This window comes from Lonchura striata, chromosome 1 (genome assembly GCF_050655825.1).
Source record: "Lonchura striata isolate lonStrDom1 chromosome 1, ASM5065582v1, whole genome shotgun sequence".
NCBI classification, from domain to species: Eukaryota; Metazoa; Chordata; class Aves; order Passeriformes; family Estrildidae; genus Lonchura; species Lonchura striata.
This window is the reverse complement of record NC_140703.1, coordinates 37,608,072-37,620,378: the sequence shown is the minus strand read 5'-3', so window position 1 is coordinate 37,620,378 and position 12,307 is coordinate 37,608,072. Positions and strand designations below refer to the sequence as shown.

Below are 12,307 nucleotides of genomic sequence, written 5' to 3'. Positions count from 1 at the left end.
CACATCTTAATTAGCTTTGCCCTTTTTTCCTCTGTAGTTGTTCTAATATGTATGACAGCTTTTTGCACCTTTTCATAGTAGGCACCACACAGGAGTGAGCTTTGTGCACTTAACCATAGCATTAAATAAACTCTTCTCTCTTCCCATGCATGGCCCAATTATGTAATTACAGCAGTATTTACTGTAGCAATGAATAGCAGGCAAGTATTCATTTTTCAGTATTTAGAGACTAAGTCTGGTTAATGGGCACATTTTCCATCTTGAAACTTGTAACCTAACCTCACAACCTAACCTTTTATTTCTGTCTATTACACAACATCAAAATGGCTCTTCGCTGAAAAACCAGGTGTGGATGCTATTCAAACATGATCGTTAGAGAAATTAATGTTTTTTCAGGGCTCATGTAAAGAAGGTATTTGATGGCCTTTTAGTTTACTTTTATATGATTTAGAACAATGAGTACCATTAGCTCTATTAGTACCTTGGCCAATTCTCTTGAAGCAGCAGCAGATGCTCAAGGGAGCACCAAGCATCCCATTTCCCCTCTATAAAAAAATAGTCATGATCATTTTTACACTAGTGCTAAAGCTGAGATAGCTAGGAATAGAAAGTTTATACTCAGTATGACGGCATTGCTGCAAAGAAAGAAATGTATTATGTTTTGACAGATTTAATTTTCCTCCTACCCTTTCAGTTCTTGACCTTTTTATAGCAACTATCAACAGATCCAGGAGGTAATACTGGTTTGTGTGCTAGTTTTGATACTATCAGAGACTTGTGGCCAATTTTACAAAAGCATCTAGGCAGAATAAACAATAGAAACAATGAGGGAGATTCAGATATCTGTTCTCTCTCTGACAGTCACCACGAATCCCTCACAGGCACAAAAGATTCAGATTTAGCTTGGAGAGCAGATGAAAGTGCATTTACATGATATGAAAAATTTACTTTGATATTGATTATCCATCAGTTTCCAGGCAGGCAGAGATTAAATTAACAGATTTCTAAGCCAAAGATGACCATTATATAATTTAGCACCATATTTTAAATGACACAGGCTGAGAAGTTTAATTCTATTACCCACTCAAAAGAAAGACATACAGTCTCAATTTAAAAATGTCAAGCCATTCATTACATCCTTCAGCAGTTTTATGCAATGGCTAATCACCCTGACATTAAAACATGTGCTCCACTTCAAATTCAGAACAAATTCCCAGACTCAGGTCCTGGTTTTATTCGTGGTTTTTTTTTTTTTTTTTTTTTTTTTTTTTTAGCTCTTTAGTAGATGGCAATCTCTCCTTTCCCCCTTTCTTTATGAAATTACTAATAATTGAGTCACCTTCTGAGTTTCTTTTCAGTAAAGCTATAAACAACCAGAATGCTTTAAATCTCACAGCAAAAACTGTGTCTTCCAACTCTTGAAATTCCTGTGGGATTTTCCCTTACTGCCCCCAATTTTTCAGTACATCGATTCTCCGTCTTTGCAAAAAAAGAAATATTTTAAGATAATGGCCAAGGAGGTAAGAAGGAGGAGGCAGCACTCACCTCCTCTTGCTGGGTATAACTCCCATCTCCTCACTGTCCCCCTCCAGTGTGACCCTTCTTGCCTGCCACCATTCATCATCTGAGGCGTTGATGACGTGTAGGATGTCTCCGTACTTGAAACTCAGTCCTTGGCTTGGGAGGCCACTGTCTTTGCTCTTGTCATAGTCAAACATGGCTCTGTGAAAGGAAATAAAAATATGAAGGCAGGTGATTATATCAGTCTGGGTACGTGTACTTCTGAACAATTAATCATATTTTATGTCACAGGTAACCTTTTCCAAGGGGAAAGGTCCTGCTCAGAGGAAAACTCTTTCCACTGTGAAGTAAGTCTTTATAGAAGCCATTTTTTTTTTTTTTCCTGTAAGAGAAAGTGAATAGTAAAGTCTGATACCAATTTTCAGCCTATGCCTTTCAGCCCTATGCCTGGCACCTACACCATGGTAGATGTATCCTTCTTTCTGAGAATAAGACCCTGCACATGAATCCCAACAAGTACTTTTAGCTAGGTAACTCCACTCATTGGAGTTACCTAGCTAAAAATCCAGATCTTGATTTTTTACAGGCAAAAAATCCCTGGGAATATTTTTCACATGTAAAATATTGTTTAAAAATCATGCCTGTCAAGAACTGATGTTTATTTCCTATAGGGAAAATAATATGATCATAATCCTGGTTGCAGAAATGTTACATCAGCTAAATCCCAAGAAATGTCTAATAATCCCTACTCCTTCATTGTCAGAAAGAAAGATATGGCAATCTTTTCACTGGTAAACACTTTTGTGAGAAGGATTTGATCTGTACATACTAGTACAATTGCAAAGAATGATTGTAGCAGTTTTATGGGTATATATAAACCACTCAAAGCTACTTCTCATAATGTGGAGAACTTTAAAATAAGTTCTCAAAATTGTGACTATGCAACTAAAATAATTTAAAGCTCTCATACAAACCAACTGTGCATGGCAAGTCTGGTTCAGGAAGAGCAAAAATGCTACTTGAAATATGTCTTATTTTAAAGAGTTTAAAGTCTTGAACTAACATCTTCAGAAATACCCAGATAATTCCCTTCTCTGAGGATGAAGACTGCTGAATTTTACATAATCCATAAGCTTACTTATGCTTGTTCCTTTTTTGGTAAATGTTCTTGGAATGTTAAGTACACTTTGGAAAAATTTAATGGCTTAGCAGTTGAAAAGTTATTTTAAAAACCTGACTATATCTTATTAAATATTTACATTCATAGAGGACTCTTACTGGTACTAGGTCATCTGCTACTTCTCAAGTAGAGCTTCCTGTGAGGACATCTGATGAAGAAGCTCATAAATCCAGAAGCAGTCAAGTGTCATTAGACACCTCTTCTTAACCAATTGATGACACCAGATCCCTGGAAGATGGCAGTGCATAGGCAAAGAGGCACACAACACATCATCCTGTGGGCATTGCCCTTGGCAGCAGGCAGCAGTCAGGGTTTTACCACCATATTGAACAGTCTTAAAATTCACTGATTAATTGTGCACCTTGCCATGGAAGCTATTCAACAGCTCAAAACCCCTAACCAGAAGTTGGCCATGCTAGATACTGGGCAGACATCATACAATCCTGATTCCAGGCATAATTAAGTCACTCAAAACAAGGGACAATATCTTCTGTTACAGAGAATAAGCAAGACTCTCATGTCCTTGATGCAAAACATTCCCTGATGCCAAACTGGAATTGCTCCATATTAGGCAAGTTCTAAGATGAAGGTTGTCTTTCAAAAGTTGAGAAGTAGAAAGTATGATAATATTCTTTGTCCTTGAACAGACATTTGCACCTCAGAGCCCACACATTGACTTAAAATGTGTCTGTCATCGTGCTGGCTGATGTTAATGATGAATGCAGATGGCAATGTTTGCCACTGACTTGCTTTGATTGGAGTAATCATGTGCATTGCTAATTAAAATGGGATTACAGATCTCAGACAAGAGACGTTTTGAGCACACTTTTCATTGAATGAAAGATTTTATAGCTGATGTGCTACAGATGTTGATTACTCCATTAGCAAATGAAAATGACTTGAGAGCTGATTTCAGTGATCTTTCCTAAACATTTCAAATTAAGAGTCAGGTCTTGGTAACAGCTGTATTTGAACTTACACTTTTGATAACATTTCTGGCTCTGTAAAACATACTTTTGCTGGATGGCCGTTGGTCCAGCTATAAAGTATGTGGAGATCTTCACTCCAGGCATTGTTGACTACTTTGGGCTATAGAGACACCTGGGCACACTCGTCCCCACCACCTCAGGCTGTGAGGGCAGTTTGGATTGCAAAATCTAACCCCTTTAAGAGACTGATGTGTCATTTCTAATTTTCTACCTGATGAACACCACACAGTTCTGTTTGTGCATGGTTTTGAAGGTGTATATAAAAATAACACCTCTGCATCTGTTGTGTGCCAGCTAAGTGACACAAAATGAATGCAGCCATGAATGGTAAAGGAACTGGGCAGAACAGGCAGAAAAAGATGCCATTTTTTCTTTGCCCTTTCATGTTTTTAGACAACGACATCCAAGTCTTACAGGATGCCATCTGCAAGCTCTGAAACGTTCATCAGAGTCAAGGTGAGCTCTCAGCAAGGTCTAGATGTTTTGTGTAAGCTTCTTCACCAGGATAACACACTAAGGGGTATGTTAGACACCTTAGAAAGGTTCTGCCACACCAGCAAGAGTATCAGAAGAAAAGCTAAAAAATAGTAGCACCTTTGCTGAATATTATGAGCAACACAGTCCAGCAAGAAACCCACCCTTGCACAGAGCACCTAACAGCCCTCTCTGAGAGATGAGCACTCTCATTTCAGCTAGAGAAAGACCAGCCCAATTAGGACCAGACAAGTCCTCTTCCAAAATGAGATGTTTAATAGAAACAGGGTTATTCAAACCATCCAGAGGGTCTAAACCAAGAAGACATGTCAAAGTGATGAATTAGAGGTATCTCCCCAATACACAAGCACAATACTGCAGATAGTGGAGGGGCAGCAGAGCTAGTGAGCTTTCTGAACTCACTAATATGACCATATACTTTCATCTGGCTGAGGCTGCTTATTCATGGGTTGCTTGGGCAGTTCTTCACAGCACTGAGCTGTAAATAATTTTTAGTGTCTTTTACTGCAGTATTAAAAATAATAATCTCAATAACCTTACAACATTTTAATGACATTTATCTAACAGTCTTGAACACTAACAGCTTCTTTTTTTTCTTCACAACTTATAAAAGTGCATCTTTAAGCACTGTTCTTTCAGGTGTTTTATATGCTCAGTTAGCTGCTTGTATCCACTGTTAAGCCTTTTTTTTTGCATCCTATGGGGCAAAACCAAGAGCTTTCTCTGTGCCAGTAAGTTTTTTTTTTTTTTCCCAAATCAGCTGAATCAGTTTACTTTTGAATTAGGATAGTCAATCTTTTATAACAAAGGAAATCAGTTTGAATTATTTAACTTCCACTTTAGAGCTGTCACCCATGTTGTGATTACACCAGCATCAGAAAACTCCTGTTCAGAATCTTCTAGACAGTGCATTTCACAAACAGAACCCTGGGTTAAACAGGATAGAGAATGCATTTTGAAGTTACAAATACACTAAACCCATGGATAAAATACTGGAATAGGGAAAAGAGCCTGCTACTAAGAGGTTTAACAAATGTTGTAAACTCATGATTTGGTCAGCTTAGTTCCCTTATTAGAAAAACAGTAACATGAATTGGTGTGATTATCAAAAGCATAAGATATATGCACCAAAGTTCCATTAACACTTAAGTTATTTTCTTCTCAGTTCTCAGTTCTTGCCTTAGTTTAAAGAAAACTGTTTAATATCTTGAAAGTGAAAAGTGTCATTCAAATGCCAAGTACTGCCATGAAAGACTTGCTGAAAGCCTCATGCTTATAGAAAATAAAGTCCTGAGAAGTGAAGCGGGAGGTGCAAACATTTAGAAGAAGCTGGCTATCACAAATATTTATGAACATGTGAGACTTGCATCCCTGGTATTATTCCAGACTTCAGAAGTGATCATTGCACTAGACTAATCCCAGCAGCACTTTGGACAGAACCTAACAGGTTTTATTTTTGTGCTTGGGTGCTTCTTAATCATTTTTTAGCTAGCCACATCTGCATAAAACATGAGACAAGCATTTCAAAACAGCATTCTAATTCATTACTCAAATATTGTTTGAAATTAAAATACTGACTTGACCAAGCTGTAATATATTGCCTAATATGCAGTGAGGTGTCTACATGGCATGAAGGCCACCAAAACTAGGGTATCTTTTTTCTTCCACTTATTTTGATTATATCTTTGTTATTTGAGGCATTTTCAAAAGCTAAGCTGCCTTGTGCAGTAAATTTCTATTCCTAATGACACCTATTCTCACAGCTAGAGGAATAAATGTTTGACAAAGAAAATAAAATAGCTGTAACGAAACAGAAAATCAATTCCCAGTGCAATCCCATATATTACAAGCTATTGATATCCATGATACTATATTGTTACCAGCATTTGCAACTTGAAAAAATGGGGTACAGAAAGACTAAGTGATCTTGCTAAGCCCTTAGCAGAAAAGGGAATTTAACAGAGAAACCTCTTAGCTTCCTCAGCTAATGCTGTAAACACCACTGTTAGTAGTCTTCACAATCTTCCTGACAAAGCAAGGGATATACCTGCATTTACAACACAGGAATATATTTTACTGAATGCTTCTATATGTTCAGTGCAAAACCCCAAAATCTTCCACTCCTGTATCAATGGCCAGTAATTTAATACAGTTCAGGTGCTGTGTGTCAGCTTTATTTGCATCTCCGAAATTACTTTCTTCTTCTGGCACAGATGGGAGTTTGCACATAAATTTACAGACTGCTTTTTGCTATTCACTTGATTATGAAACGACAACAACATTTAGCAAGAGAGATTTTCAGCTGCTGTAAATAGTCCTAACTCTTGTGTGATTTGCCAGCATATCTGCTTATGCACCACTAAAAGATATTTCTCTCTTCTCTGAAAATTTTTTGAACTGGGATTCTCAGACATCAGATTTGATAGCATCATCCTAAGGGAGCTATATGTTATTCTCCTCATTCACCACATCTATCCTACCCCCTGCCCTATTCTTTTATGGGGAAATCCAGTGCAGAGAGGTTTAATCGATTGCCTGGTTTTAGACAGTAACTCAGCGTCATAGTCAGAATCAGACCCCAAGCTTCATAGCTCTCTTTTCTGCACTCAGTAATAAATGCATTTCCACCCACTTGCAGGCTCAGCTTAAAGAAAAAAATTAGAAGATGAAAGAAGCACTAATGTAATTCATTGCTATAGCTACAACAGAGTGCAGAGGCTCTCTGATCGAAGCAGCCATTGCAAGGCAATTAAGATGCTATTAAAAGGGTTAAATTTTCATGTACTGGCAAGTAAAGACTTTCAACTTCTCCGTCCAGCTTTGTTTCTATCTGGAGAAGCTGAACTGGTAAATCTTATGTGTAGAGCAAACAAAAAATATTTCTCTCTCCTTGGGAGATCTGGGAAGCTCTGAGATGCTGCTTATTGAGACTGGAGGCTGCTGCAATAGCCCCCGTGCACAAGATGATTCTGTTGTACATCATCATCTCTGCTGAGAGAGTTGGGAAGAACAGCTTTTATTAGGATTAAACTACAACAATGTAATTTTAACAAAATATGTCTGAATGTTTGACCTGTCATTCATAGATACCATGATTCCTGCTTTTTCCTTTTCTTTGCCTTATTTTTCTTTTACTTCCATTTCACCCCCCCCCTCCCCCCACCCAGCCTTTATTTTGGTTTTTGCTTATTTTTTATTTTTTTTCCCTATCTTAATGATGTTGTGACTCTTCATGAAGCCCATCCCCTCACCCTTGTCAGGCTGAGAGGGACAGCATTGGCTGTTTGTGTTACCAAAATCAGTCATGACAGGGCAGCATGGTTGCCAGGTTCCCTTTGGAAGTCAGCACTGATCAGGGCCCATTGCCAGCAACAGGTTGGATTCACCTAAGGTGGACAGGAGTGCTGTGTCCAGCTGTGGGCCCCTAGCAGAAGGATGTACAACTGCTGGAGTGAGTCCAGAGGAGGCCACGAAGATAATCAGAGATGTGGGGCACCTCTGCTATGAACACAGGCTGAGAGAATTGTGGTTGTTCAGCCTGGAGAAGAGAAGGCTCACGGAGACTATTATGATCTTCCACTGCCTTAGAGACTATAAGTAAGCTGGAGAGGGACTTTTTACATGGGCGTGTAGTAACAGGATAAGGAGAAATGGATTTAAATTAGTAAGAGTAGGTTTAGGCACAGAGCCATGGGGCATGCTCCCAGTAAATGTGCAGTTCAGGGTGTTAGCATAGCTGCTCCTAAGGCACCTCCACTGCAGCAAATCCCATTGCACATTTGCATGCAGGACTTTTCCATTTGCTATCATACTACTTTTTTACTTCATTCAGCAATTTCTCCATTCAGTCCAAGTAATTCCTTATTCTTTTCCTCCTAGTGGGAATTTGGCAGAGAGTTATGTCACAGATCTCAATGAAAAAGAGGATTGGAGACAGCAGCAATTAGTTCCAGAAAAATTTCACGAAAAAGAGGGATATATTTTCTTTATGATGTTTATCAAGGAAGAGAATTGCCATTTGTCCTTGGGGAATATTCTGCTCATTTTGGAGATACAAGCATGATGCTTAATGTCAGCTCTTATGTTGCCGACGGGCTTTCTCTTAGTTTTTAGCAAGTGCTTATATTCTGTGCAGGAAATGGGTTCTGCAAAATTTGTACAGAAAAATGTAAGTCAACATTTTCCGAAGTATCAAACCAACATTTTGCACTTTCATGGTCTTGCTATGCAACAGCATACAATGTACTATGTTAGAGGCAAAATATCTCACCGTGAGCAAGGACTGACACTTCAGTCTTTCAGCAGTGGACACGGACAGATATAATATTACTCCCAAGCTTGCCTGGCTTTTACCCCTCCCAGCAGGAATTGTAAGGTGGCTTGAGAAAGTGAAATTCCTTCATGCTTTTTCTTGTACCAGCACAAGGGGAATTCCTTTCAAGGAACACACTTTTTGCTTCTTTGGCATTTTACAGGGCATAAAAGACCCAAACAGAATTCCCCTTCTGCTTGCAAACACCTGAAATCAAACTGTGAGCATATGCTTACCTTACTATAATTTACTGGCTAGGAAAATCTGGCAGCCAGTTTCATCTGTGGTAAACAGAAGCATTTAAATACATCTGCATTGGACTCAACGTAGTCCACATCCTCAGCTTTAGGTTTGCTTTAAAATGGGGAGCTCACCTTGGGTCTGAACAGATTAAATTTAGTCTTAAGCATTTTGATAAACTCAAAATGATAAACTCAAGAGGACATCTGTCGTTGATTCAGCACCCCTGAATTTGTGGCTGAAATTTCACAATAATCCCTCAAACTTGTGCATGAGATGCAGATTTCAGAGCAAACTCAAAACTTACTCCAGGTTTGCACTTAGCTGTTTCTGCTAAAGAAATGAGATCATTTTTGACTGACCTGCATTATGCACCAAAATGATATGAAATCGGTCTTATTCTTGGGTTTTATTTTTTTCCTCCCCATACAGACTAACTGAAGCTCCTGCTTGACTGCATCCCTGGTTTCTCTCTGAGGCATCAAGTGCAGTTTCTGAACACAGATTTTTGTGTTAGAACATTTAAGATTATGCATATCCAGAAAGGAAATGTGACTGGATGTCAAATCAGGGATACTTTAAACTACTGGGTAATTCATCTGAAACTGCAACCTGTGGGTTGCATGGATTGACACAGGAGCCAAAAAGTCATTCTCTATCATAGTAACTTATTTGTTGTCTGAGAATATTAATTTAGGGATTTTTTCCAAAGGGAAAAATAAAATAAATAAAACATAAAATAAAATCAGGTATTTATTTCAAATACAATGAAACTGGAAGAGAAAAATTATGACTCTGCTAGCACAGCCTGTAGCTAACCCCATATCTCCCTGCACCCAAATGTGTCTTATCCACTAGAGAATACACTACAAAAAAGCACTTTAGATTTAGGTATTTTTTAGTAATTGGTCTGCAGTAGTTCTAACTATTGCAAGAGAACTCGAAGATCTGCTTTGGGTAGTTGGGGTTTTTCAGGTAGTTTTCTCAGATACCCTGTAGCTAGCAATTGTTTTCTCTTAGACCTAATCATGACCCAAGTCTTGAATTTAAAATTCCATTGTGGCCAGGCTGCCCACAGAATTCATTGTGCTTCCACTGGTTTGTAATCAAAAGGAAATTTTCTGCACACAAAAAAATCCCCTCTGGTAACATAATTATTACCACCAGACAGATATATTATGGTTTCTTTTCTTTTTTTTTTTTTTGACAAGGATATTAGATATCTGCAGAACATAAGTAAGACAAAACCTTACTATGAAAAAATGATCCACATTTATGATTTGTATGATTTGAACATAATGAAGACAAAAAGACTTGTAAGAGATGGACTAAACGCAATGTTTCTACTACTAAAAAACATACCACTAGCCAAAATTCAGACAATTTTGTCAGCAAAGTGGATAATTTTTTTTCTTTGCTCCTGAGAAATCAACATTGGAGCCTTGTCGATCTAAATATTCTGACATACTTCTGTTGTAAGAGGTGAGGAACTCTACAGACTTTCCTATCATGGAGGTGATCGTAACATAATGAATCATAATATATCATAATAATTCGTTAATGTCATAATAAATTCTTTTATAGACTCCAGCATTTAGAAACTGCTGTTGGAGAAAAGATTGTTCTCTAGCTGTGAAAAAGTGTAGACAAGCAAAACTCAAGAGAAAGTATTAATGAGATAGAACACTGGCTGCTCTGAGGAGAGAGGACATTATGGAAAGAAAGTAATGATTTCTACTTGGCCTTGAATGCTGTCCTTTGACAGTGAGTGTCACAATTTGGGTTTTCATTGTTATTGTGTTATCTCAGGTTCCGCAAATAGGAGCTATACTGTAGAAAACCACTGAAAATTATTATAGAAATTAATTATCCTGACTAATGTGGAGAAATGTACTAAATCCATAAACTCTGCTGAATGCAAATGTTTGATAAATCATGAAAACCTTTTGTGTCTAGGTCAAATCTTGAGGAACTCATTAAGAGTTTATTCAATCATCAGGAAGAGGTTGCCTACAGAATGAGTCCTTTCTTTGGGTTTTAGCATAGACTTCAACTAGAAGAAATGCAATTAATTTCTGGATTTGACTTTCTCTCTTTAAAGGGTGACTTTTGAAGAAGAGTAATTTTGCAAAAAATCCAAAGGCAATTGAAATCTAAAGATGAGTTTTTATGGTACAAAGGTCAGGTGTCTCTATATAACCTCTGCTTCATGAGGCCAAACATGAAATCTCTAAAGATGTCAGATTTTTAAGGTGGAACTCTAGAAAAATCAATGCCACAGGCCTGAGCTGAAGTAATCTAAAATTGTCTAAACTGTAATGGAAATAACAGAAAAAGTTTGCTTGGAAGAGCAGCAGTTATGATGTTCTACTTGGTCAACAAGTTCTCTGGATTCCTTGAAGTCAACACTTCCTTACCACAAAGAGATTTATCCTGTGAAGTTTTATTCTGTGATTGGGTAGAATGTTTTCTAGTAGATGATATTTTCTATAAACCTCCACCTTCTTGAGTCAAATGAATAATTCAACACCAGTTTTCACTAGTGTTTGCTCTTAACAGAAAAAAAGCTTGAAAATAAGATGCCAGAATATTAAAAAGCAGAAACAAACAAACAAAAATTAAAAATTAAAATAATGGTCTTTGGTGTCACCTCATCACTGTCAAAACAATATGACTGTTACTTCTTCTTAGTGATTAGATTTGTTGGTCTCACTATGTGCCTGGCTGTCAATTTTCTTTATAAATGTACTTTGACTATAAAAGTGCTGATCGACCACTGTTACCCAAAACATTTAACAGCAACAATATCTATTTTAATATTTCTGAAACAAAGCTGCAAGAGGATGATGCTAAAATTCTTATCTTCTCTCCATGAAACAAAAAATTAGGTTTGTTTTCCCACAACTCCCTTCAATTCCTTGCAATTCCTCATTCATTCCATTGCATTACCCACACCCTCCTCCCTGGGAGTTCTAGCTCACGTGTGCTCAAAAGCAGGATTAAGGGTAACATCACAAGTTCCTACACCCCATTTTTAAAGGTAAAATAAGCACATCTGAGACAGGTTTTTGTAGACTTTCAATGAAGATTAGACTTTGATTTGCTAAGTCACTTTGAAAACATTACCCTAAGCAGCTTTAAGATTGACAGAATTTGCCTTAAGCTGCTCTGAGGCTGACAAGATGAAGGTCTGGTGCAGTAACAGAAGTGCTTTGATTGCTTGCTCCTGGATGCTGCTAGCAGCCAGGAGTAACCAGGAACTAGGGTAAATTCTTGCTGCCATGAATGAAGCTCAGAGTTTTGATGGTGTTGTCTATAATGACACTTCTCATTCTGTATGTAATTCCTGATTTAAGCAACCAAACTGGCACCTCTCCTTTTATTATCTTCACTTGAATTGAGTCTTGTGGCGACAAAAAGCCTAAAAACAAATCTTCCAGGAAAACTAGATTGTTCTTTTCCCTCCCCCTGCCATTACAAATTTCTATCTATACTGGCTTAAGTTTACCCAGATAAAAGACATTCCTCTGTCCCTCAGGAAAAAAAAAAGAACAACCATGAGCCCTTTAC

The 12,307-nt window shown here is 37.8% G+C and overlaps 1 protein-coding gene across 15 annotated transcripts in view; it reads right to left on the bottom strand.

Moving 5' to 3' along the window:
• DLG2 (discs large MAGUK scaffold protein 2) overlaps positions 1–12,307 on the bottom strand; it is a 982,636-nt gene that overhangs the window by 49,924 nt on the left and 920,405 nt on the right. For all 15 annotated transcript variants that reach the window (XM_085593066.1, XM_031505123.3, XM_085593076.1 and 12 more), the window contains one exon: positions 1,546–1,722. In XM_085593066.1, the coding sequence (XP_085449192.1) occupies positions 1,546–1,722 (177 nt within the window). The remainder of the gene's footprint in view (positions 1–1,545; positions 1,723–12,307) is intronic.